Source organism: Neolamprologus brichardi, chromosome 10, assembly GCF_056152115.1.
Source record: "Neolamprologus brichardi isolate AB-2024 chromosome 10, ASM5615211v1, whole genome shotgun sequence".
Classification (NCBI taxonomy): domain Eukaryota; kingdom Metazoa; phylum Chordata; class Actinopteri; order Cichliformes; family Cichlidae; genus Neolamprologus; species Neolamprologus brichardi.
In genome coordinates this window covers 3,899,391-3,926,972 of record NC_142113.1, presented here as the reverse complement: position 1 = coordinate 3,926,972, position 27,582 = coordinate 3,899,391, and the positions used below count along the sequence as shown (strand labels likewise).

The following is a 27,582-nucleotide window of genomic DNA, read 5'->3' as shown; positions in this document are numbered from 1 at the left end:
CAAACTTCAGTCAGGAGAACAACTGAGATTATTAATCCACAATACGAGGTTAGTTATTAATATACTGAGAGTAAGTAAGTAAAGTAAGTAAAATTTATTTATATAGCGCTTTTCACAGATAAAAATCACAAAGTGCTTTACAACACAGGAAATGGGAATATAAAAACAATATAACAGTAAATAAAACAATGTAAAACAATAAAACTATAAAAACAGCATAAGAAGAAATTAATCAAATGCTTTTCTAAATAAAAATGTCTTCAGCTTTTTCTTAAAAGAATCAATGGAGTCCGTGCAGCGAAGAGACAGCGGGAGAGAATTCCACAACCGTGGTGCCGCAGTCTGAAAGGCCCGATCACCACGAGTTTTAAAACGAGTGCGCGGTACCACCAGCAGTCTCTGATCTAATGACCTTAAAGCCCGAGAAGATGTATGTGGTTTCAGCCGGTCAGATAAATATTGAGGAGCCTGACCATGTAGGGCCCTAAAGGTTAGAAGTAAAATTTTAAAATGAAACCTAAAATTTACAGGCAACCAGTGAAGGGAGGCCAAGACTGGAGTGATATGTGATCTTCTCTTTGTGCCTGTTAAGAGACGTGCTGCAGCAATCTGCACAGTCTGAAGATGATTTAAGGCTGATTTGTTAAAACAAGTAAAAAGGCCATTATAATAGTCTAAACGAGAAGAAATAAAAGCATGAATAATCATCTCAGGTTCAAGCTTTGATACCATTAGTCTGAGTTTAGAGATATTCCGTAAATGATAAAAAAACAGTTTCGGACCAGCTGCTTAGAATGCTGCTCGAGCAACATCGAGCTGTCAAATATGACACCGAGATTTCTAAGGCTTGATTTTACAGAAGGGTCTAAGAAGCTGATATGCTGTCTAATTTCTGGGACCATGTGGTCTGGAGCAATAATTAGAGTTTCTGTTTTATCAGAGTTTAGTTGGAGAAAATTGTCATATAACCATTTGTTGATTTCTGTCAGGCAATTACTTAAATTAGACAATTTATAAAACTCAGACATTTTGAAGGAACAGTATAGTTGGATGTCGTCAGCATAGAGATGATAGGAGATATATTTATAGCGCTTAATAATTTGGCCTAGGGGAAATACATAAAGTAAAAAGAGAATTGGACCAAGGACAGATCCCTGAGGTACCCCACACGGCAAAACTGTTGATTCTGATGTGACATGATTCATGCAAACAGTAAAAGATCTCTCAGACAGATATGATATAAACCATTTTAAAACAACACCAGTAATCCCAAACAAGTTCTCGAGTCTGTTTATCATGATACTGTGATCTACAGTGTCATAAGTAGAGCTGAGATCCAACAGGACTAGCACTGTGTACTCTCCAGAGTCTGCTGCCATCAAGATATCACTAGATACTCTAAGTAAGGCCGTTTCAGTGGAATGCAATTTACGAAAACCAGACTGGAAAGTGTCCATAACAGCATTTTTATCCAGGAAATAGTTAAGTTGTTCTAGTACTACTTTTTCTAAAATTTTTCGATATAAAGGGCAATTTGGATATTGGCCTATAACTGTTAGGAAGAGATGGATCCAGCTGAGGTTTCTTTAATATTGGCTCAACAATAGCTTGTTTAAAGAAGCTGGGGACTGAGCCAGTATGAAGAGAAGTATTTATCATTTCCACAATACAGGGGCCAATTGAATCAAACACACTAGTGAAAAATAAAGATGGAAGGACATCAAGGGGGCTTGAAGTCTGTTTTATATGACAAAGCAGGCCTCTGATGTCTTGTAATGTAACAGGAGAAAAAGAGGACCAAGTATCAGAGGAGAGCAAGTTGAAAGTTTGATATTTCCCCATATTTCAAAAGTGCTTCATCTCTTTGCTATGACTGTCGCCCGCCATAATTTGCAGATTTTAATGGTTTTAGCCGCCGCTATGCTTTCGACCAAAACAGGCGCAGCTTGATGACATCATCAACATGCGCTATCGGATAGAGCGGTATAGTCAAAATCTCTATCGTTGGCCAAATTTATATTGTTTCTATCAGATATCGTTTATATCGCCCACCCCTACTCGCCCTCAAACTGGGCGAGGGAAAGACGGTGGTACCTGTGATGTTTACAGAACCTTTATTTTGAAAGGTCGAATGTAAGGCGGAAGGAGGATATAGAAAAAGCAGACAACAGAAAACGGTAGATGAACAAGTTAGCGCTGCAGACTGTGTTGCTGCTGCAAGCCTGAGAATTAAAGAATGGAACTGAGAAATACTGAAGGTGTCATCATTAATGTTTGAGGCATGCAAACATTACATTGGCGACGAGAGTAAAGGTTACAACCAAAGCAAGATGAAGGAAGTTGCCCTACCCGGAGCTTAGGAGACAAGAACATGGCTGCACACGCTACTCCACTTCCACCCTTCGACGCGGACACCGACCTCTATTCCGTCGGACCTCGCTGGACGAAATGGCTTCAGAGGTTTGAGAACTACACCACGGCAATGAATATTACTGGAGATGCGAGATTAAGAGCATTATTGCTGCATGTGCCTGGTGAAAAAGTCCATGACGTTTACGACACGTTAGCAACGGTTGGCGACAAGTACGCAGATACAAAACAGAAATTGTCAGCATACTTTGTGCCTAAGAAAAACGTGCAGTATCAGATTTATCTATTCAGGAAAGCGGTGCAGGAATCAGGTGAAACGTTGGACAACTATCACACCAGGCTTAGGATTCTAGCCAAAAACTGTGAGTTTGCAGACATGACTGCAGGAATCAAAACACAAATTATCTAAAGCTGTACATCATCACAGCTGCGTAGAAAAGCACTCAGAGAACCTGATTTAACGTTGGATGATCTATTAAATCATGGGCGTGCATGTGAGCTGTCTGAATTGCAAGCTACAGGGATGGAAGCTGACAAGACAGCTGCAGTCTATAAAGTACAGCACAAAACAGGACGTGACACCACGGCTAGAAACAAATGGACACCCTCATGGCGGCCGAATAACCGCTGTCGAAACTGTGGAGGCAGATATCCTCATGAGCAAGGCTGCCCAGCCAAAGACAAAATCTGTAATTCTTGTGGCAAATACAATCATTTTGCAAAGCAATGTCGCTCAAAGAGAAAAGAGACACATTGTGGAAAGAAGAAGAAGAAAAATCTGCCACCGCAAACTGTTCATCAAGTAACAGATAGCGCTGCACACGTGGAGACAGGGCACACATCCAGCAGTGATGACGCTTATGTATATGTGGTGAACACAGCTCAACATCCTAAACTCCCACATACTGAAGTCAGAGTAATGGGCACTATTCTGCCCCTCGGTTGTTACTTTGTTGGGTTTCTTTGGCTGGCGCATTTCTCAGGTTTCCCAATAGTGGGCAGTATTACCCCTTCAGTTTGTGGCTTCTTCTTTGGTTATTTGGTGTGCACTACACTGCCCCCGTGATGGGTTGTAAGCAGCAGGCAAAGTTCACGCAGGCAGTGGGAGAGAATGCATGGAGCAGAGAACAAGCTGCGAAACTTTAAGCCCAGTGTACATTGTTGGGGAGTTTGTTGAGCCATAATCTGTAAGTAAGCAATGTCTAACTTCATTTTCTGTAAGATTTGTTACTTTCATGTTACTTAAAAGGTTATTTGAACGTATAAGGAAAGATGTTTATGGTGAATGTAAAGCGTAAGGAAAGCTATGTTGCTAACTTCTGTTTTGTTTACAAAATATGTTGATACTGATGCTTACGTATTATTTTACTGTATGTTCACAGTCTTACAATGGCTGTAGCTCAGGAGGTAGAGCAGGTCACCTACTGATCGGAAGGTCGGTGGTTCAATCCCAGGCTCCTCCAGTCTGCATGTCAAGTATCCTTGGGCAAGATACTAACCCCAACTTGCTCTCCGATGCATCCATCGGAGTATGAATGTGTATGAATGTCGTTAGAAAGCACTAAGTGTAGATAAAGTGCTTGTGAGAATGGGTATGATTGGGTGAGTGAGGCATGTTGTATAGAGCGCTTTGAGTACTCCGTGAGAGTAGAAAAGCGCTATATAAGAATCAGTCCATTACCATTTACAAATTAAAAGAGGAAAAAAATGGTCTTCAGTTAAAGACACAAAGACAAAACGATGTGTCCTGTCGTTCCTGGAACCATCTCCTCTTATGTTAAGCTCGCTGCATAGGGTGAATAGCCATACATTCACCTGAGGGCAGCAGAGGCACCCAGATACCGGTGCTAATCGATTCTGGGGCCACTGCTAACTGCTTAACTGAAGCTACCTACAACAAACTGACAACACGTCCTACGTTGACCTCTACAGACATCAAGATTTACCCATACCACTCATCTACGTCTCTCCCTGTGTGTGGTGCATTCAGGTGCAGTGTGGAAAAACAAGACAAAACAGTTAGGTGTTCCTTCTTCGTCATTAAAGGAGGTGGTTTCAATATTTTTGAGTTTTGAAACCTCAAAAGCCTTGGAACTCCTCCATATTGTCACTGCGGTCTCTTCTCAGTCTCAACGTTCTGTTGCAGACAAGCTAGTAGAACAACACCCGGAACTTTTCAAGGGAATTGGAAAACTCAGAGATTTTCAAGTCAAACTGCATATAAACACAGATGTAAAATCAACCTGTCAACCACACAGAAGTGTTCCTTTTCATTTACGTCAAAAAGTGGAGGACGAACTTCAGAAATTAGAAGCTGATGACATTATTGAAAAGGTTTACGGGACCAACACCGTGGGTTTCACCCATTGTAACACTTCAAAACCAAAGGATCCGGACGACGTACGGATATGTGTGGACATGAGACAAGCAAACACTGCAATCGAACGAGAACGTCACGACCACGATTGATGATGTAATCCATGAGCTGAATGGATCTACGGTGTTCTCAAAATTTGATCTCGGGGCAGGATACCACCAATTTGAATTACACCCTGACAGCCGCTACATTACGACGTTCACTACTCATCTGTGATTTCGGCGCAATAAAAGACTGAGCTTTGGAGTCTCTTCTGCAGCTGAAGTCTTCCAAAATGCTATTTATCAGACGCTGCAAGGACTGAACGGAGTCAAAAATCTCAGTGATGACATTATAGTCTTTGGCAGGGACCAGGCTGATCATGACAGCAATCTTTCTCTTTAAGTGACTATCAGAGTCAGGTCTTACTCTGAATCGAGAAAAGTGTGAATTTAATAAAACAAAACTTGAGTTTTTTGGTTTCATCTTCTCTGCAGGTGGCGTTTCAGCAGATCCTAAAAAGGTTGCAGCAGTTCAACACGCTCCCAACCCAAAAACACCTGCTGACATCAAAAGTCTCCTTGGCATGGCCAATTACTGCTCAAGGTTCATCAGAGACTTCTCATCGATCTCTGAGCCACTGCGCAGGCTCACACACAAGGCCACCCCTTGGACATGGGGTCAAGACCAAGAAACTGCGTTGCAGGCACTCAAGGTCAGTCTCACAAGCGACACGACGATGTCCTACTTCTATCCCAGCAGACAGACTGAACTGATTGTTGATGCTAGTCCAGTAGGACTGGGCGCCATCCTCTGTCAAAAAGATGAAAAGTGGATGAAGCACATTATTGCATATGCAAGCAGAGCACTGAGTGATGTGGAAACGAGATACTCGCAGACTGAGAAAGAAGCACTCGCCATTGTGTGCAGTTGCGAACATTTCCATTTCTATGTTTATGGACATCCATTCACACTGGTGACCGATCACAAGGCACTCAAAATCATCTGGAATAACCCAAGATCAAAACCACCTGCCAGAATAGAAAGATGGGGACTGAGACTTCAGCCATATAATTTCAGAGTGGAATACAGAAAAGGTGCTGATAATCCAGCTGACTTTATGTCACGTCATCCAGTGCCAACACAGGAGAATGAAAGTGCTCGTGCATGTAAGGTTGCAGAAGAGTATGTCAAGTTCTTCTCTTATCACTCCAAAAGCCATGACACTTCACGAGATAAAAACAGAGACTCTGAAAGACCAGGTTCTGCAGGAAGTCATCGGTCACATCAGGAACAACACGTGGCATCTAACAGATAAATCCCAGCATGCTGACATTTTGAAATCATTCAAACATGTTCAAAGTGAACTAACAGTAGCTGACTCATCTGACTTCATACTCAGAGGCACGAGGATAGTTATTCCAACTGTCCTACAAGAAAGAGCAATACAACTGGCACACGAAGGGCACCAGGGTATCGTCAAGACCAAAGCGCTGCTACGTACCAAAGTATGGTTCCCAGAGATTGATCGGAAAGCAGAATCTGCAGTTCAAAACTGTCTGCCATGCCAAGCTAGCACACCTGTCACACACACTGACCCTCTGCAGACGTCACCATTACCCGAAACGCCCTGGCACAGTGTCAGTGCAGACGTTTATGGACCGCTCCCTACGGGGGAAATACCTGCTCGTTATCACAGACGAGTATTCTCGCTATCCAGTCGTTGAAAGTGTACGCTCAACATCAGCATCTTCTGTTATCCCAGTCATTGACAAAGTGTTCTCCATGTTTGGAATCCCAAGGACAGTAAAAACTGACAATGGTCCTCCTTTTAACAGTGAGGCTTTCTCACAGTTTGCAGACTACCTAGGATTTCATCATCGCAAAAATCAAACCTTGTTGGCCTCAGGCGAACGCCATTGCTGAGAGATTTACGAGAACCCTATGCAAAGCACTGAGAGTTGCCGAGATGCAGGGCACACCATGGAGACAGCAACTAAACATCTTTCTTCGTGAGTACAGATCTACATCTCATTGCACAACAGCAAGCTCACCAGCTGAAATACTGTTTCAACGCCAGCTATACACCAAGCTCCCTTTCGTTAACACCACTCCACGGAAGTGTTCAGACGCTGAAGTGAGAGCAAGGGATGATAGTGCAAAGATCAAGATGAAGGTGATCGCAGATGCAACTCGTCGCGTCAGACTGGGTGACACAGTGCTGCATCGCCAACCCAAGCACAACAAATTATCCACACCATACAATGCAAAACCCTATAAAGTGACTAAAGTTAAGGGTTCTGAAATTACAGCTACAAGGGATGGACACTCAATTGTCAGCAATGCCTCATGCTTCAAGAAAATCAGACATGGACTTGAAGATGCCCCACCTGGACGACATGTCGACCCCGCCTTGACAGACAAGCCCAGATACCCAGTCAGATCAAACAGACGCGTACCTATGCATCTGTCTGATTACATCAGATCTAAGACTTGAATATCTGAGTGACCCGTTAAAGGTTACGCTGCGTGTAACATGTTTGTTGTTCCTGAATCTAACACTGTAACCAGTATTCTAGTGTTGAATGTTGATAGTGATTAGTCAGAGATCTGCGCAAATGCAGTGCTGTTTAAGTGATGTTTAGGTGTGGAGAAACTCAAGTAATAAGAACGTTCAGTAATTTTATTAGGTGTTGTTATCATAGGTTCAGATTAATAATTCACCTCACTGAGTACCTAAGTTTGTTAAAGAAAAAAAAAAGGAGGTGATTGTGATGTTTACAGAACTTTTATTTTGAAAGGTCGAATGTAAGGCAGAAGGAGGATATAGAAAAAGGAGACAACAGAAAACGGTAGATGAACAAGTTAGCGCTGCAGACTGTGTTGCCGCTGCAAGCCTGAGAATTAAAGAATGGAACTGAGAAAGACTGAAGGTGTCATCATTAATGTTTGAGGCATGCAAACATAACAGTACCGCTGAAAGCGGCCGTCATCCAGGCGCAGCTCCTGGAGCAAATGGTGAAAACTCCAAAAAAACTTTAAAAAAAAACAAAAAAACAAAAAAAAACACATCCCCATTTTAAAATGTCATGTGACAATCTGATTGGCTTACGGAATGATGATGTCACAAGATGTGACATCATTAATACCTTTGATCCTTTGAAGTTCTGAAGTCTATAAATAGGGATCAGAAGCAGCAATTTTAAAACAGTTTGTTCGCAGACTTCAAACGTTCAACACGAGATACATTTGCAAATATTTCTAAGCCTTTTCAGAGTCACTGTGCACAGGCTCCAACATGGGACGAAAACGCCGACAAAGAAAAATAAATAATGCTGCCTCTCCTTCGTGGTCTGGCCAGCCAATCTCTTCAGGAGAAATAACCATGGATGTTGTCTTATCAATCCAAAGGGCATTACAGGAAAGTCAGAAGGAAAACTCTGACCTCCATGACAAAGTTAAACAAATTGAAGAAGAGAAGCTTCAACTAGAGGAGAAGTGCAGACAATTGGAAGCACGAAATAAAGACCTGGAAGGAAAACAGCAACGGCAGCCTGATATAAAAATTATCAATGAGGGAATGAAGTTTGGTCAAGGACGAAAGAATTTTTTTTCCCGTATTTTTTCATCGGGAACACAGAGTGCTGAATTAAAAGAAACATCTGCCCAGCTTCAAGGAAAGAAAGCTACTATTGAGGAGATACAGATACTTCAAGGAAAGCTCGATGAAGCTGAGAAAACAATTGAAAAAATCCGCCAACAGAAGACTGAACAGGAAATACAAATGGAGCACAAACTGAAAGAGCTTCTTGAAGAAAAAAAGCAACAGGAAGAAGAAAAACGTATTATCCAGGACTTTGAGAGAAGGAATCTAGAACTGCGAGAATTTTGTAATGAAATGATGGAAAAAACATCTGAACTGGAAAGAAAAAAGACAATGCGACTGCAGCGCAAACTCAAAGACATGAGGGAAATGTGCGTAGATCTGGCAGTCAGGTTTGGTGAAACAGAGTTCAAAAATATAGAGCTTCTTGAAGAAAAAGAGAAACAGGAAGAAGAAAAACGTATTCTCCAGGATTTTGAGAGAAGGAATCTAGAACTGCGAGAATTTTGTAATGAAATGAAGGACAAAACACCTGAACTGGAAAGAGAAACAGAAATACCAATGGAGGACAAACTCAAAGCCATGAGGGAAATGTACGTAGAGCTGAAAGTCAGGTTTGATGAAACAGAGTGCAAAAATAAAGAGCTTCTTGAAGAAAAAGAGAAACAGGAAGAAGAAAAACGTATTCTCCAGGACTTTGAGAGAAGGAATCTAGAACTGCGAGAATTTTGTAATGAAATGAGGGAGAAAACACCTGACCTGGAAAGAGAAAATGAAATACTGGAAAGACAATGTTCAGAGATGCAGTGTACGATCGATGGAATGAGGAAAAAACACTCAGAGCTCATGAATGAGATGTTGTTGAGGGTCAGTGACTTGAAGAGCCAAATAACTGAAATGCAGGCACAAAAGCAACAACAAGAGAAAAAATATGAATACCTGCTGCTTATGCATCAAGTATTCAAGAGAAAAATTGACCTGATAGAAGAGATGTACAAGAAAAAACAAGAGAGAAATACAGACATGTGCAAGGCAAATCAAATGGAGGAGGCAACGTACAAAGACCCGGAAGAAAAGCCTAGAAAAGAACAAGCAGGATTAAAAGAAATGGAGCAAAGATGCAAGCAACTCGAGGAGCAAAATGCAGAAACAAACGATCAGTTGAGAACCCTTATCCTGGAGAAAAAAGCGCTCATGGAAAAATACCTGGAAATGAAGAAAAGAGGCGTCTGCTGGTTATTCAGATGATTTAGCCTCGTCCTCCTCCACCTGTGATCCATCTTAATTTTCACCTCTCATGTCCCCCCTCTCCCTTTCTCTCCTAACACATATTCCCTACCTTCTTAATCTTTTTTCTTTTTTTCCACCCTCACCCTCTCCCCCAACCAGTCCCAGCAGTTGACTGCCCCCTCCTGAGCCTGGTTCTGCTGGAGGCTTCTGCCCGTTAAAAGGCAGTTTTTCCTCCCCACTGTCGCCTAGTGCTTGCTCAGAGGGGATTGTTGGGGTTTTCTCCCCTTCCCCCCCCCCCCCCCCCTTCATTTATTTATTTGATTGTTTAAGTTTCCTTTTATGTTGTTTCTGTAGTTACTTGTTTTACTTTTTTCAACTTATGTAACAAAATAATAAACCAATTGAATTTATCCTTTGAGTATTTTTCATCTAATCTTTACAGAATTAAGCTCTGTCTTTTATTTGCTTGTTAAAACTCCATAAATGGTGAAGTAAAAACCTGGGATATGGTTTAAAACATTGAAATAGACTAACCAACTAGTCTAAAACTAAGAAACACTTCAATATTACATTAAATTGAAAACAGTTAAAAAGAGATATCCCTGTTCATAAATGTCATGTGATAATCTCATTGGCTTATGGAGTGATGATGACATCATCACTCCTGGAGGGAAAAAGGCGCACAAAAGTGGCAGGAAGACGAAGAAAAAACACAGCATAATGATACTTTTACGTTTTGAAATCTACAAAGGTTTGCACTGTGAGAATCAACTTGTGAGAACTGTGACTAATCTTCATGTGTGTGTGTAAAAAAAATAAAAAAATAAAGTGTATAAAGTGTGTGGCGAGGGGCTAGTTATTCTGAGAAACCCTGCTGCAATAAATGAGGGACCACTGTATATACTTTCTCTATGAGTCTCCAGGTGAAGGCACAGCCATGAAGTCGTCCACTAGACAGTCCCAGATGGCCGTCGCTACCTGGGGGATGATCTGGCACACCGTGGACACACCGACTCTGTAACTGAACGTGATGGTCCTGGAGGAGACCCTGGTGTCAAGGAACCTGGACAAAATTGTTCAAAATTAGTATTACGTGTACTGCAGTTGTAAAATACATTATTCAAACTCTAAAATACTTTTGCGATGTCAGATTTAAATTACAAAACATAAATCTTGACTAAAGATGAACCAAACTGTTCACAGTTTTATCTAAATCTCAGTTTTAAGAAAGGCTGGTGACCCCTGTTATAGAGTCTGACAGCTGCGGGGATTATATACAAATATTCAACTATACCAGAAATAAACCAGGTCTAAATAAAAAAAAAGGAGTGAGTATCACTACAAAGATTAACCCACAGTGGTCCTCATACCACAGTTTGATATCAGCAAACACCGAGAGCATACACTGATATGACACCACAGCCATGCTATCAATGCAAACACTGATAACATGGCATAAACGAATTAAATCGGGACTTGATGAGACCTTTTGAGTAGGGCTGGGCGATATGGCCTAAAATCCATATCGCAATATAATTTGAAGCATGTGCGGTAACGATATATATCACGATATAAGCCAAATAACTATATATGTAAGATTTAAATGTGCTGTTGCTCACAAGTAAAATGTGAAATAATCAGCAGCTTGTTTTGATTTCAATATTTATTTCCCATAATAAGTTCAACAGGGCAGATGAACTTAAAATGAGGCTTCAGTTTAGGCAAAATAAAGGCAAATATTACAAACTACACAAAAAGTAGCCGCTAAAGCCTTTAAGTTTCAAAGTAGAACAAACAAAACAGATTACTAAATTGTCGGTTCCACTTAGAAACAAAATATTAATTCTAAAAATAAATCTTAGTTTATTTTACAGAAGAAGAGACAAAATTGACTAACTTATAATATTGCTTTGGAAGCGCTGTCTGAGAGACATGTTTATGTTCAAGGAGTTGGTAACGAGGATCCATTACCTTAATTAGCTGCTTGAATCCTTCATTGTGGACCGTGTTTACTGGTAGCATGTCTTTAGCAAGACAGTAAGCTATGGCATTCGTTATGTTGCTATGTCTCTTAGCTTTTTTGTCATATGGTAAGACGCTGGAGAAAGCAGACTCAATTGACTGTTGCTGCTTCACAGGAATTCCCCTGGTTGTTTTCGATGACGAATTAGCGCTTTCAGTCAGAGATTGAGCGTGGGTGGTACTGCTTCAGGTGATAAAAAAGGTTTGTTGTATTTCCAGACTTTGTGCAAACATGCTTTCGGCACAATTTACAGTGCGCGTTACTCTGTTTTTTGTCAGACTTCAAATAGCCGAAAAACCTCCACACTACGGAACTTCTCTGGCCTTTCCTTTCGACAATCTCTCCGGCATTGGAGCCGTCATCTGTGCTCTCTTCGGTAACTTGGTCACTTAGACTTTTCTCTAGTCGGAACACTCATTTTCTCCATTACCCGGCCTCACGGCGGCTGGCTGCTTCCCAAACAAATACACATGCGCGGCTTGGCACTTGAGCTGTACATAACAAGATACATGACGTGATGCTGCGGCTGTGATTGGTTCGGCTCTGCACTACTTAATTTGTATTGGCTATTCATTTTTTATAAGAGAGGAAGAGAGAGAAAGATGAGGTCTATCGCAATAATTTAATTTTTCTATCGAGAAAAAGGTATTTCGCAATACATATCGTTATTGTTCTATCGCCCAGCTCTAATCACTGATATATATTCTTTTCTTCTGTATAACGTATTTTCCACAAAAAAAATCCTTTAATTTTCTCAAAAATCGAGAATGTGCCTTATGTATGAATTCTGGTGACCTCGAACCGATTTCTGCGTGCTGTTTAAAAAACGTCAAGAAAATTTTTTTAGCACAACTTTGGTAAGCCGCACTGCTTGATGGATTGTCAGAGCATTACGGCTGCCGTAGTGAGGAGCTTCGCGGAGTAATCTGGGTCCAAAACTCCGTCCATTTCAGGTCCCAAAGTCAAACGAACACTAAGAGTTAAAAACGGTCTAAATTCTTTCATCTTTAATTAAATCCTCAGCGTTGCTGCTTTATCGGGTGTAACAATTACGTTTTACATCCATGAAAACAGAATTTATTAAATTTAACGGAGTTAGAAGTTAACAGGAAGTTAGCTCGCTAGTTTCCACCTAAACATTTCATACCATGTTCTGACAGAGACTTTTGAAACTAATGAAAACGTACAGCTCTGCTAACACTTCCAACATAAATGAAGACAGAAAACTAAACGGCAGTGGCGTTTGTAGGGTTACTGAAGTTGGATTACCTGCTATATAATGATGTGCTACGTGATTGCTAGCGACACAGCTATGTTAGCATAACATTAGCACAGTGAAGCTGGAGGATGAACGCCAACTTTTGTTCCACTCATTAAAAGTTAACGTGAGGGATTCTGGTGGTCAGGGACAAATGCAATTGCATAGCAGGATGCTATACACGGGCCAAACTTCAGTCAGGAGAACAACTGAGATTATTCATCCACAATACGAGGTTGGTTATTAATATACTGCAACAACATGGGAATAGAACAGCTGCGAGAGAATTCAACATTAATGAATCAATGTTACGGAAGTGGAGGAAGCGCAGTTTTTGGCTTTCCCCATATTTCAAAAGTGCTTCATCTCTTTGCTATGACTGTCGCCCGCCATAATTTGCAGATGATAATGGTTTTAGCCGCCGCTATGCTTTCGACCAAAACAGGCGCAGCTTGATGACATCATCAACATGCGCTATCGGATAGAGCGGTATAATCAAAATCTCTATTGTTGGCCAAATTTATATCGTTTCTATCAGATATTGTTTATATCGCCCACCCCTACTCGCCCTCAAACTGGGCGAGGGAAAGACGGTGGTACCTGTGATGTTTACAGAACTTTTATTTTGAAAGGATGAATGTAAGGCGGAAGGAGGATATAGAAAAAGGAGACAACAGAAAACGGTAGATGAACAAGTTAGCGCTGCAGACTGTGTTGCCGCTGCAAGCCTGAGAATTAAAGAATGGAACTGAGAAATACTGAAGGTGTCATCATTAATGTTTGAGGCATGCAAACATTACATTGGCGACGAGAGTAAAGGTTACAACCAAAGCAAGACGAAGGAAGTTGCCCTACCCGGAGCTTAGGAGACCGACCTCGGTTCCGTCGGACCTCGCTGGACGAAATGGCTTCAGAGGTTTGAAAACCACACCACGGCAATGAATATTACTGGAGATGCGAGATTAAGAGCATTATTGCTGCATGTGCCTGGTGAAAAAGTGCATGACGTTTACGACACGTTAGCAACGGTTTGCGACAAGTACGCAGATACAAAACAGAAATTGTCAGCATACTTTGCGCCTAAGAAAAACATGCAGTATCAGATTTATCTATTCAGGAAAGTGGTGCAGGAATCAGGTGAAACGTTGGACAACTATCACACCAACCTTAGGATTCTAGCCAAAAACTGTGAGTTTGCAGACATGACTGCAGAAATCAAAACACAAATTATCCAAAGCTGTACATCATCACAGCTGCGTAGAAAAGCACTCAGAGAACCTGATTTAACATTGGATGATCTATTAAATCATGGGCGTGCATGTGAGTTGTCTGAATTGCAAGCTACAGGGATGGAAGCTGACAAGACAGCTGCAGTTAATAAAGTACAGCACAAAACAGGACGTGACACCACGGCTAGAAACAAATGGACACCCTCATGGCAGCCGAATAACCGCTGTCGAAACTGTGGAGGCAGATATCCTCATGAGCAAGGCTGCCCAGCCAAAGACAAAATCTGTAATTCTTGTGGCAAATACAATCATTTTGCAAAGCAATGTCGCTCAAAGAGAAAAGAGACACATTGTGGAAAGAAGTAGAAGAAAAATCTGCCACCGCAAACTGTTCATCAAGTAACAGATAGCGCTGCACACGTGGAGACAGGGCACACATCCAGCAGTGATGACGCTTATGTATATGTGGTGAACACAGCTCAACATCCTAAACTCCCACATACTGAAGTCAGAGTAATGGGCACCCAGATACCGGTGCTAATCGATTCTGGGGCCACTGCTAACTGCTTAACTGAAGCTACCTACAACAAACTGACACCACGTCCTACGTTGACTTCTACAGACATCAAGATTTACCCATACCACTCATCTACGTCTCTCCCTGTGTGTGGTGCATTCAGGTGCAGTATGGAAAAACAAGACAAAACAGTTAGGTGTTCCTTCTTTGTCATTAAAGGAGGAGGTTTCAATATTTTTGAGTTTTGAAACCTCAAAAGCCTTGGGACTCCTCCATATTGTCACTGCGGTCTCTTCTCAGTCTCAACGTTCTGTTGCAGACAAGCTAGTAGAACAACACCCAGAACTTTTCCAGGGAATTGGAAAACTCAAAGATTTTCAAGTGAAACTGCACATAAACACAGATGTAAAATCAACCTGTCAACCACACAGACGTGTTACTTTTCATTTACGTCAAAAAGTGGAGGACGAACTTCAGAAACTAGAAGCTGATGACATGATTGAAAAGGTTACGGGACCAACACCGTGGGTTTCACCCATTGTAACACTGCCAAAACCAAAGAATCCGGACGACGTACGGATATGTGTGGACATGAGACAAGCAAACACTGCAATCGAACGAGAACGACACGTCACGCCCACGATTGATGATGTAATCCATGAGCTGAATGGATCTACGGTGTTCTCAAAACTTGATCTCAGGGCAGGATACCACCAATTTGAATTACACCCTGACAGCCGCTACATTACGACGTTCACTACTCATCTGGGACTTCGGCGCTATAAAAGACTGAGCTTTGGAGTCTCTTCTGCAGCTGAAGTGTTCCAAAATGCTATTTATCAGACGCTGCAAGGACTGAACGGAGTCAAAGATCTCAGTGATTATAGTCTTTGGCAGGGACCAGGCTGATCATGACAGCAATCTTACAGCTCTCTTTAAGTGACTATCAGAGTCAGGTCTTACTCTGAATCGAGAGAAGTGTGAATTTAATAAAACGAAACTTGAGTTTTTTGGTTTCATCCTCTCTGCAGGTGGCGTTTCAGCAGATCCTAAAAAGGTTGCAGCAGTTCAACACGCTCCCAACCCAAAAACACCTGCTGACATCAAAAGTCTCCTTGGCATGGCCAATTACTGCTCAAGGTTCATCAGAGACTTCTCATCGATCTCTGAGCCACTGCGCAGGCTCACACACAAGGCCACCCCTTGGACATGGGGTCAAGACCAAGAAACTGCGTTGCAGGCACTCAAGGTCAGTCTCACAAGCGACACGACGATGTCCTACTTCTATCCCAGCAGACAGACTGAACTGATTGTTGATGCTAGTCCAGTAGGACTGGGCGCCATCCTCTGTCAAAAAGATGAAAAGGGGATGAAGCACATTATTGCATATGCAAGCAGAGCACTGAGTGATGTGGAAACGAGATACTCGCAGACTGAGAAAGAAGCACTCGCCATTGTGTGCAGTTGCGAACATTTCCATTTGTATGTTTATGGACATCCATTCACACTGGTGACCGATCACAAGGCACTCAAAATCATCTGGAATAATCCAAGATCAAAACCACCTGCCAGAATAGAAAGATGGGGACTGAGACTTCAGCCATATAACTTCAGAGTGGAATACAGAAAAGGTGCTGATAATCCAGCTGACTTTATGTCACGTCATCCAGTGCCAACACAGGAGAATGAAAGTGCTCGTGCATGTAAGGTTGCAGAAGAGTATGTCAATTTCTTCTCTTATCACTCCAAAAGCCATGACACTTCACGAGATAAAAACAGAGACTCTGAAAGACCAGGTTCTGCAGGAAGTCATCGGTCACATCAGGAACAACACGTGGCATCTAACAGATAAATCCCAGCATGCTGACACTTTGAAATCATTCAAACATGTTCAAAGTGAACTAACAGTAGCTGACTCATCTGACTTCATACTCAGAGGCACGAGGATAGTTATTCAAACTGTCCTACAAGAAAGAGCAATACAACTGGCACACGAAGGGCACCAGGGTATCGTCAAGACCAAAGCGCTGCTACGTACCAAAGTATGGTTCCCAGAGATCGATTGGAAAGCAGAATCTGCAGTTCAAAACTGTCTGCCATGCCAAGCTAGCACACCTGTCAGACACACTCACCCTCTGCAGATGTCACCATTACCCGAAACGCCCTGGCACAGTGTCAGTGCAGACTTTTATGGACCACTCCCTACGGGGGAATACCTGCTCGTTATCACAGACGAGTATTCTCGCTATCCAGTCGTTGAAAGTGTACGCTCGACATCAGCGTCTTCTGTTATCCCAGTCATTGACAAAGACCACAAAAATTAAATTTCAAGTAAAAAATAAAACACTTCTTCTAAATTGTCCAGTGTCCACATTGTAAACAAACAAACAAACAAACAAAATAACTCAAGTATTTTAGAGTCTCCAGCTTTCAGACATAACATTAATGAACCTATTGCAGAGTATCCACATTGTAAAAACAAATAAATAACTGAACTCTTTGGGTCTCTTTCCCGCTTTCAGATTGAAAAAATAAACACTTCTGTTCAGAATAAAACAAATAAAACTTAGGTTTCAGAATAAAATAAACACTTTTGTTAAATTATTGCACAATGTCCATATTATATCCAAACAAAATAACAGTGAACTATGTGGCACTGTCTACAGCTTTCAGATTTACATAACATTAATGAACCACCTATTGCAGAGTGTCCACATTTAAATCAAACAAAAAAACTTCAGCCAGCAAGCAGTGGTGTGACCTCCGAACTAAACTGTTTTTGGGAAAGTGAGAGGCAGGTTCTTTTTGATGAAAAGAATCATCTCTGCATGATCAGCTGTGAGCCTGTTTCACAATGTGTGACACTGAGCTGAACAGCCTTTCACTATCTACACTTGTGCATGGTGCTGAAAGGTATCTGCCCGCCACTTTAGCCAGGTTTGGGAACCGCACTTTATTAACCATCCAATATTGTAGAGGTTTGTCTTCTCGTAAAATTGCGGCCTCTCCAAGATATGTCTCTAACTCTACACTAGAACCTACCGCAGCTCTGCCCACCGATGCTGATGCCTGCTCATCTGCAATTTCATCAAACATGCTGTCCAAACTAGTTGTGGGCTGGTCACTGCGTGCTTTTCTTGAAGGTGGTTCATTCAGGTCATGATCCTCCTCTCCAGGCAACCTGAGCAGCTCAAGTTTTTGCATCTCCTTAGCATTTGCAGCAGTTGTGGTGCTGGAGAAAAAACAATTTTTATATCTAAAACAGAGAAAGAAAAAAGTTAGCTGACAATTGTTTTGCTTACCTTTTTTTTTGCAGTAACACAGTTACATACACAGTCACATTCACATACAGTCAAACAGTTACACACACACAGGCACAACACTCACCTGGAATCGAGTAACGTGGCGATGCTATAGAGTGGGTTGTCCTCCACCTCAGAGAACCATGTCCTGACAGCTGCAGCCAAGGTTCCCTTCATTGCTTTGATCCCATGGTCCTCGTCAGTCTCCCTTGTTAGAAATCTGTGGAGCACAGTGACCGGCTGGTTGATCTGCAATTGAATGTCCTCCAGACGGGAACTGGCCAGAGCAGAATGTTTAAAATGTCGAACTATTTTGCGGCCAACTGCCACCACATCAGCAACACTCTTCTGTGACAGAAGGCCCTCATGAACAACCAACTGGAGAGTGTGAGCAGTACAAGGCAGGCTGGGCAGCTCAGCACCACTCATGGCCTTTATCATATTTCTTGCGTTGTCCCGGAGCACTACGTGGACGGACGTCTTTGGTATATCCCAGGTTTGAAGCATGCTATCGAAAGCAGTTGCGATGGTTTGGCTGGTCTGCGAGCCCCTGAACGACTTTGCATGCAGTGTTACTTGATGACGAACAAACTCCTCATCAATCCACTGCGCCGTTAAACTGAGGAGCGACATCGGGGACACACTGCTTGTCCAAATGTCTGTAGTGAAGTTTAAGGCTGAAACCTCCTGCAAGAGGTTATGCACGTGTTTTTTTACATCTTCAAAAAGTTTTGGCAGCATTACGTCCGTGATGTATGGGAGGCTGGGAATCTCATAACGCGGCTCGAGTACGCTGAGAAGACGGCGAAATCCTACGTTTTCCACGACCGACAGTGGCTGGTCATCCAGAGCGATAAAATGAGATAGAGCCTCTATTATTTTAACTGCTCGTGGATTTTCTATAGACATTTTTTGTCGCTTTTCCAAAACCTGTGTTAAAGTGGGCTGTTCTGGTCTTGCGTTAGCCTTAGCAAACTCTGTGTACTCCAGAGCATGATGTGTCCTCAGGTGTTTTATTAAATTGGTTGTATTGAACGATGTACTCTCGTTCCCACCCCTGGACACCTTACAGTTTGCACTCTGCCTTGCTTTTGTCATCTACACAAATTTTGAAGTAAGTCCACACTGCTGACATTTTGTTTTGCGTAGCTGCAGGAGCCGCCAGTCTCAATTCCCTAACCCCCTAGTGACATGTCCCCCTAGCGGCCAATCTAAAAAATTACAACAGAAAGTACAGGCCACCTTCTGATTCATGAAGTAAATTAGTATCGATTCATGGTATCGGTTAACTTTTGCGAGTATGAGTACACGCACATTTTATGGCATCGGCCCCGATACCCGATACCAGCATCGGTATCGCTGCATCCCTAGTGTGTGTGTAAAAAAAAAATAAATCAAGTGTATAAAGTGTGTGGCGAGGGGCTAGTTATTCTGAGAAACCCTGCTGCAATAAATGAGGGACCACTGTATATACTTTCTCTATGAGTCTCCAGGTGAAGGCACAGCCATGAAGTCGTCCACTAGACAGTCCCAGATGGCCGTCGCTACCTGGGGGATGATCTGGCACACCGTGGACACACCGACTCTGTAACTGAACGCGATGGTCCTGGAGGAGTCCCTGGTGTCAAGGAACCTGGACAAAATTGTTCGAAATTAATATTATGTGTACTGCAGTTACAAAATTACAAAAAATTACCAAATATTCAAACTCCAAAATACTTTTGTGATGTCAGATTTAAATTACAAAACATAAATCTTACATAAAACATTTTGTAATTATAAGGATAATTACATAATATATATTAGATATAATATAAAACAGTCAGCTGTGTTTTGTTTTAACTTTAACATATCATAATTTGATTGGTAGCAACTTTTACCACTACAGTGAGCCAATCACTCATAATTCCTAAACATGTCAATCAGGTAGGAATGAAGTAAGACATTAATAGAAATAAAGAGTTGTATGTAGCCCTTTCCTTGTATAAATCATTGTTAATATTTTTGAAAAATTAACCTGTGATAAGACAGCATATCAAGATAGAATATGCTGGATAGAACCATATAACTAAAGATGAACCAAACTGTTCACAATTTTATCTAACTCTCAGTTTTAAGAAAGGCTGGTGACCCCTGTTATAGAGTCTGACAGCTGCGGGGATTATATACAAATATTCAACTATACCAGAATTAAACCAGGTCTAAATAAAAAAAAGGAGTGAGTATCACTACAAAGATTAACCCACAGTGGTCCTCATACCCAGAGGCGGAGCCAGACATTTGAAACACCCGGGGCTTAGCCCTAAAGGGCAGTATGCATGTGGGATTTTTATTTTATTTTATTTATTTATTTATTTTTTTGGGGGGGGGGGGGGGGGGGGATCAATAGGCTCTGTTTTGAGTTTTGTTCAAAAAAAGAATTATTTCATATAGGAAAAAAATATATCACATATGCAGGACACCTTAAACTAGGTTTTTAATTAAGCAGCAAGGCAGAACAAAATCAGGGCTGTATCAAGACACGAGGACTAAACCCCAATTCAACCAGACCTGATCCGGAATTAAAACAGGACTACAAGAGTTCAAAATCAGGACTACTTAGGACTTAACCAAAACAGAACCAGAACTAGATGATAGTAACACTAAAACTCATCATAGACCTGCACTACACTTATTTTTTTAATTCTACCAAAGTACACTATTTAGATTGAGAAAAGTTTATATACCGTATTTCCCGGACTACAAAGCGCACCTGAATATTAGCCGCACAAGCTAAAATCAGGGGAAAATCCTGTTTTGTACATACATTAGCCGCACCTGACTAAAAGCCGCAGGTGTTTCAATGTTGACTTATCATATGTAAGAGAATATGCACAAAGGGAATTGTCAGGAAAGAGATGGCTGTTTGGAGACACACCCCTTTTATTAATATTTTGAAAAACAAGTTATGCGTACATATTTGCATAACTTTTTAGGTATATGTACAAGTAGAGACATACAGGTACACTTGGCTTAGGCCCTCACATCGGGCAATTTTGCCACGCTTGTCTCTATTACCATTTTCATTACCAAGGACTTTTCTCAGCCAGAGATTACTTCAGCTGCTGGTCACAACCCTTTTCTGACCCCATGGGTGACCCCTTAATCCTACCAACAGCGGGTGGTAGATTAAGGAACTAGAACCCTTGTCCAGCAAATATATGGTTGTTTTTTATTGAGGTGAGGACTGGATATTGCTTTGGATGCTGTATTTTTGTAAAGAGATCATTTTGACTCCATAACAATGACTCATAGCTTGGACTGCGTTTCCACGGGAGCATGAGGTAAATGTGACGTTGGCTCAGTGTCACATAGTTCTTTATTATATGCTCACCACTTTAAGGTGACTGTAGCTCAGGTGGTAGAGCAGGTCATCTACTGATCGGAAGGTTGGTGGTTTGATTCCTGGCTTCGCCTAGTCTGCATGCCAAATATCCTTGGGAAAGATACTAACCCCAAATTGCTCTCCGATGCATCCATCGGAGTATGAATGTGTGTGAATGTTAGCTATAAAGCACTTAGAGAGATGTGCTTGTGCGAATGGGTGTGAATGGGTGAATGCACAAGTTGTGTAAAGCGCTTTGAGTGCTCAGATGAGTAGAAAAGCGCTATATAAGAACCAGTCCAAGATCCCGGTAGCTGCTACACAAACTAAAAAGATCCTCTGGCTGTTGTGATATTTCCGCCTTGCTGTCATGTTTTTGTGGCCAAGAAGATTTTCACTCTCTTCTCCCGGCTAAAACCTTTCACAGGCTTTTCACTGATGGCCCAACACATTCATTAGTGCGGCCATTTGGTCTTTACCTGCACACCCATGTAACAATCTCTGAACCTCTTACATAAGCCACTGGAAATGGTGAGTCCAGGCACGGTGTGATGCAAAGCTGATCAGTGCTCAATGGGATCTGTTGACTGGCCTATCATACTCTACACCTCCCCTTATATGGAATATAAGGGGAGGTGTTAACTTAGCCTGTTAACTAGTGAAGGGAAGAGTCCTTGACTGGCTGCTCAGGCTCTCCTCTCTGTTTTCGCCCCACATGCCCCAGCAAGCATGTAGAAAGAGAGGCCGTATTTCTCCCTCATTAGCTTCTCTTCATTGGTTTCCCATCAAATTCAGAATTAAATTTAAAGTCCTTCTCCTCACATACAGAGTCTTGAATAATCAAAGAGTACTTAGCAGAAATATTAAGCAACCTAACTAATAGGGTTGCAAACTCCCAGCAAAAAAAAAAAATAGGGAACCACCCTCCACCTCATGATGCTTAATCGATGTAATCAAATTTAATTTGATGCAGGGGGAAAAATGCACAGAAATAAATTATTTTTCAAGAATAAATAAATAGATTCAACATCTTTCTTCAACAGAACTGCAGACTGCACAGATGGTATCTTCCCAAAGGAAAAAGTACTACAGCTTACTAGGGTATATTAGACTTAACAGTTATTATATACAGTAATGGACTTCTATACATTTTACATCAGATTAAAACTTTGGGTGTAAGATTCAGATAATTATTTATTAAAAGCTCGACATTTTAAATGAGAATAAGAAAGAGAAGTATGTCTTTGTGCCCCCTTTTCCCTGTTCATGCCCTATCGGCCCCCCTGGCTAAACTTTGCTAGATCTGCCCCTGCACAGTTACCAGCCGTCAGCTACGTAGAAAAAGATCCTGGTGTAGAAAGTAATATTAAATAAATTCTAATAACAGCTTATCAAGCTTAATAGTGCTGCTGTTGTTCAGCCGCTGGTTTCCTCTTTCTGGTGAGAAGTGGGCCAAAAACTAAGAAGAGAGACGGACTCCCGACAGAAAAGCCGATCAGCTGATCATTAAGCAGTTTCACGATTGAAGTAGCAGCAGGAGAGAGAGAGAAGAGGCAGTCGCTCCATATATTTGTTGTTAAGCTTAATGTGGGAATGCTTTACAGACATTCAGAGATGAACTTACACACTTGCTTTACTTCTCTCTGGGAAAACTTCCTCGGAGATGAAATGCTGGTTTGCTAGCGAGGCTACAAATACACACAGCCGCTCTATCACGTGATGCATACTGCTCCTACGTGCTACGGTTATGAGCCGAGTTACGCCGTGTAGCAAGTTTTGTGAGGTGCTTTTTTGATATTTAATGGATCGGATTACATTTTTTATTTCTCGCCGATATCCGATCCAGTAATTTGGGTCAGTATCAGACCGATACCGATACGTAATATCGGATCGGTCCATCTCTAATATGTACAAGTAGCGGTAATTACAAGTACGAAACATGTACTGTGTTAGGGTTAGGGTTAGGGTTAACCCTAACCCTACTGTGTTACGAGTAACAAATATAGTACATAACAATAGCCTACAGCACACCAGAAAAATAGATTCGGCCTACCTTTTAGGCTCAGGTGCAGTGAAACGGCTTTAACAAGAAGAAAAGTCAGTCATTCACTACCATCTTCCTGCGCACTAAAACGAATAGTTATGTCTATAACTTCTGTTCCCTGAAGGAGAGGAACGAGGTACAACACATAAGTATGGGATATCACGCCCTGCGTGTCGGGCTGAAGAAACCTTTAATCACGCCTTTAAGGCAGATGACGTGTGATGACACGCGCACGGCCCCGCCTGCACATATAGCCGCTGTCATCACAGTCATCCCTCAGTTCGATAGCTGCTCTTCACAGAGCCAAACTGCTCAGTGGGGCCACCTTGTGTTGTACCTTGTTCCTCTCCTTCAGGGAACAGAAGTTATAGACATAACTATTCGTTCCCTTTCAGTCGATTCACTCGGTACAACACATAAGTATGGGACATATATACACGCCCCACAGAGCAACCACCGAACCAGAATCGGACCACCACATCCTTAGTGAGTGGTAGACCCAGCAGAAAGGACAGCATGAGCGACCGAAAGGGCTGTAACGTCCAACCGATAAAACCGCACAAAAGTGTGCGTTGATGCCCAACTAGCTGCCGCACAAATATCAGCTACAGGCACCCCTTTAAAAAGAGCCCATGAGGTTGCCATGCCCCTGGTGGAATGAGCTCTCACCCCGTGGGGCAAAGCAAGACCACCGGTGCCGTATGCCAGTGAGATAGCTTCTATAATCCAGTGGGACAGCCTCCGTTTGGACAGAGCTCTACCTCTATTTGGATTAGCGAAGCAGACAAACAGCAGGTCACATAAACGCACATTCTGAGTGCGCTCAATGTAGGTGCGTAGCACACGCACTGGACAAAGAGAATGCGTCCTCCTCTGCTCCTCAGATGCAAAAGGAGGGGAGCAAAAGCTCAGCAACTCAAACTCCATTGAGCTAGAAGATGCAGGCATGATCTTGGGAAAATAGGCAGCATTTGGACGCAATACGACTTTGTGGCCATCAGAAGAGAACTGTGTGCAGGAGGGATGCACAGAGAGCGCATGAAGGTCACCCACTCGCTTTGCCGAAGCCAAAGCGAGAAGTAATGCAGTCTTATATGAAAGAAATTTCATATCCACAGACTCAATGGGTTCAAACGGGGGGCTGCAAAGGGCCTCCAGCACCAAAGACAAGTCCCAAGCAGGGACACTGGACTTAAGCACGGGCCTCAGCCGGCGAACTCCTTTCAGAAAACGTATGGCGAGGGTGCACCTAGTGTCACCCCGTCAAAGCCAATATGACAAGCAGATATAGCTGCTAAATAAACCTTAATTATCGAAAATGAAAGGCCCTTATCCAGCAGCTCCTGCAGGAATGTCAAAACATCCACAATAGAGCACTGAAATGGGAGAGTGTGGCGGTCCTGGCACCATTGCTCGAAGGCGCGCCATTTGTAAGCGTACAAGCCTCTAGTAGATGAGGCCCTAGCGCTCTGAATTGTCGCTATCACACTAGGTGGCAAACCCTTAGCAATCACGTTTAACCTCTCAGCAGGTAAGCATGAAGGCGCCACAGATCTGGGCGCGGATGAAACACTTCTCCTCCCGCCTGAGAGAGGAGATCCCTGCGGAGAGGAAGCTGCCAAGGACTCGCTGCTAGCAGGCTGATTATCTCTGCATACCACGACCTTGTGGGCCACCAAGGGGCCACTAGAATCAGAGAGAGGGGGAATGCCGATGCACTCTCTCTAGAACTGGAGATATCATTTCCACTGGGGGAAATGCATACAGGAGCACGTCTGGCCATTGGTGCGCTAGCGCGTCCAAGCCCAAGGGTGCATCGTGGTCGATTATGGAGAAGAACAGGGGGCAGTGAGTATTTACCCTGGAAGCAAAAAGATCTATTTGCGCCTTGCCAAATAGGTCCCAAATCTGAGCCACTATTAAAGGGTGTAACCTCCATTCTCTCACCAGAGGACTCCCCCTGGAGAGAAGGTCCGGCCCCAGGTTCAGGTGGCCCGGGACATGGGTGGCTCTTAGAGACAGAAAATGAACACTGCACCACAACAGCAGAGAGCGAGACAGGAGCAGCCCGGGCTCCCTCCAAGGACGGAGAGCTAGCATGCAAGACGCAGTTACTGGCAGCCTCCTCCGGAGGTGACGCGATGCACACAAACGGTGAGAGAGAGTCCAGCGTTGAAACGCTCTCATTTTTAACAGTCCAAGTGGCACTATGGCGATCATAGATGCCATCATGCCCAACAAGCTTAATATTGTCTGGAAACGCAGTCTGCGTCCCAACTGAAACTGAGCAAGGCAGCGATGAAACGCGGCCACTCTGTGCTCCAACAAACGTGCGCGGCTGGTAAGCGAGCATATTTTCAAACCGAGAAAAGTAATCTGCTGACTCGGGATTAGCGAGCTCTTTTGAAAGTTCACAGAGAACCCCAGTGTCTGAATGTGTGACAGAACCAGCGACAGCTGTGTCTCCACCTGCTCTCTGGAGCAAGCTACGAGAGCCCAGTTGTCTAGGTAGGCTAAGATGCGGATTCCTCTCTCTCTGAGGGACGCTAGCGCTGCCTCGGCGCATTTCGTAAAGGTGCGAGGAGCGAGCAAGAGCCCGAACGGCAGCACTAGGTATTCGTAGGCTACGCCCTCGAATGCAAACCTCAGAAACTGCCTGTGTTTCAGGTGTATAACCACATGAAAATAAGCATCTGTTAGATCGATTGTTGCAAACCAATCTCCCGGGCCGACCGCATTCAAGAGCTGTCTGAGTGTTAGCATCTTGAACCTGTACGTTCGTAGATACGTGTTCAAGACTCGCAGGTCGAGGATGGGACGAAGCGTTCCCCCTTTTTTCGGAACAACAAAATAACAGCTGTACCAACCTTTGTCTGTCTCCGAAGCGGGGACCACTCGTATTGCTCTTTTCTGCAATAGCGCCTTTATTTCCTCTCTGAGTATCATGGCCGCCTCGGTGTTGACAGTCGTGTTTACGACTCTTTGGAAACGAGGCGGCTTGACCCGGAACTGCAACCGGTAACCCATGGCAACGGTTCGCAGCACCTGTCACTACCCGATCCGTACCGGAAACCCGATCGGTACCCCGCATGCACGAAAGGTGTCTACTTGCGGTCGAAGCGTTTTACGATAGTTACAGGTCAGAGTATCTGTTAAGATGTTAAGAATAATAAGTATCTCTTAAAATGTTTCCGATAATGAAACATTTAATATAATGTAGACAAAAACAAAAAAAATAAAAAGATAATGACAGATCGGGACTCCCGATCCTTGCTGAGCATGTGCAAAGTCGGACCGTACAAATCGGGTCTACCCGATCCGTACCGCGCATGTGCAGGGGTTTTCTTCTTCTTCTGTTCGTTTAATGGCAGTGTACTCCCCAGTGTACGAGGATACCGCCACCTGCTGACTGAGCGAATGAACCCTATTGTAAACTGAATTAGCATCATTACAAACGTGTGTTAAATTTGATTTAGTGATAATCGAGTGTGTTTATGCTTGTCTGTGTGGAGAGGATTGTTGAAATAGTGATGATGATGTCCACTATCACTGTCAATTGCCAGTAAACACTTCATCTGGCTGCTGAATCTTCACGTGACATATTACAAAGTCTGTATTATTAACTCTGTAATTAGGCACCATTCTTCTTATTTTACGGCGCTGTTGTTCAATCGGGGAACGCTCTCTGTTGAGGAGAAAAGCGTGAATTTGTTGCGGATACGGATTATCCATTGTTTAAATGTCCCGGTAGTCGAAAAGGAGGCAGAGCTGTTGAGAAATGCTAGGAGCTAACTGGGCGCTAACCGTGTCATTCAAATATATTGAATGTCGCAATGTTGGCAAAGAGAGGAAGTGACGTAAGATTTGCGCATGCGGGGTACAGATCGGGTTTCCGGTACGGATCGGGTAGCGACAGCACCCACGGAGAGGGGGCGCAAGCGCGCCACTGAGGGAAGTGAGCAGCCAGCCGGCTGACCTGCAGCACCGTCGACGGGACGTTGTCGCCCCCCAGTGTGTCTGCAGGGGACTGCATCACCTGCCTGACCTGGCTCATTCTGCCTGCAGGCTGAGTATTTGATTGTTTGAGAATAAACAACACTCTTTATTGATTGTAACATGGAAACATGTACATTTATACATTTTGTTGGAGGCACCTTTTCTGGGGCACAACAATGAAAAACAGCGGGAACACTCGATGTGGTCACCTGAACATTTAACACACCTGAACAGGGAGTTACCTGAGGCATTTTGTGTGCAGGGGTTTTGTGCTTGGGAGACAGTGTTA

General features: G+C 43.0%; 1 protein-coding gene and 1 pseudogene across 1 annotated transcript; one reads left to right on the top strand and one right to left on the bottom strand.

Moving 5' to 3' along the window:
- The first annotated feature begins 8,024 nt into the window (after positions 1-8,024).
- Positions 8,025-9,578, top strand: LOC148100784 (uncharacterized). Its single transcript, XM_087846771.1, has one exon. The coding sequence runs from the start codon at positions 8,025-8,027 to the stop codon at positions 9,576-9,578; it is 1,554 nt and encodes a 517-aa protein (XP_087702897.1).
- Positions 9,579-23,780: 14,202 nt separating this feature from the next.
- Positions 23,781-27,351, bottom strand: LOC148100783 (uncharacterized; annotated as a pseudogene).
- Positions 27,352-27,582: the final 231 nt, after the last annotated feature.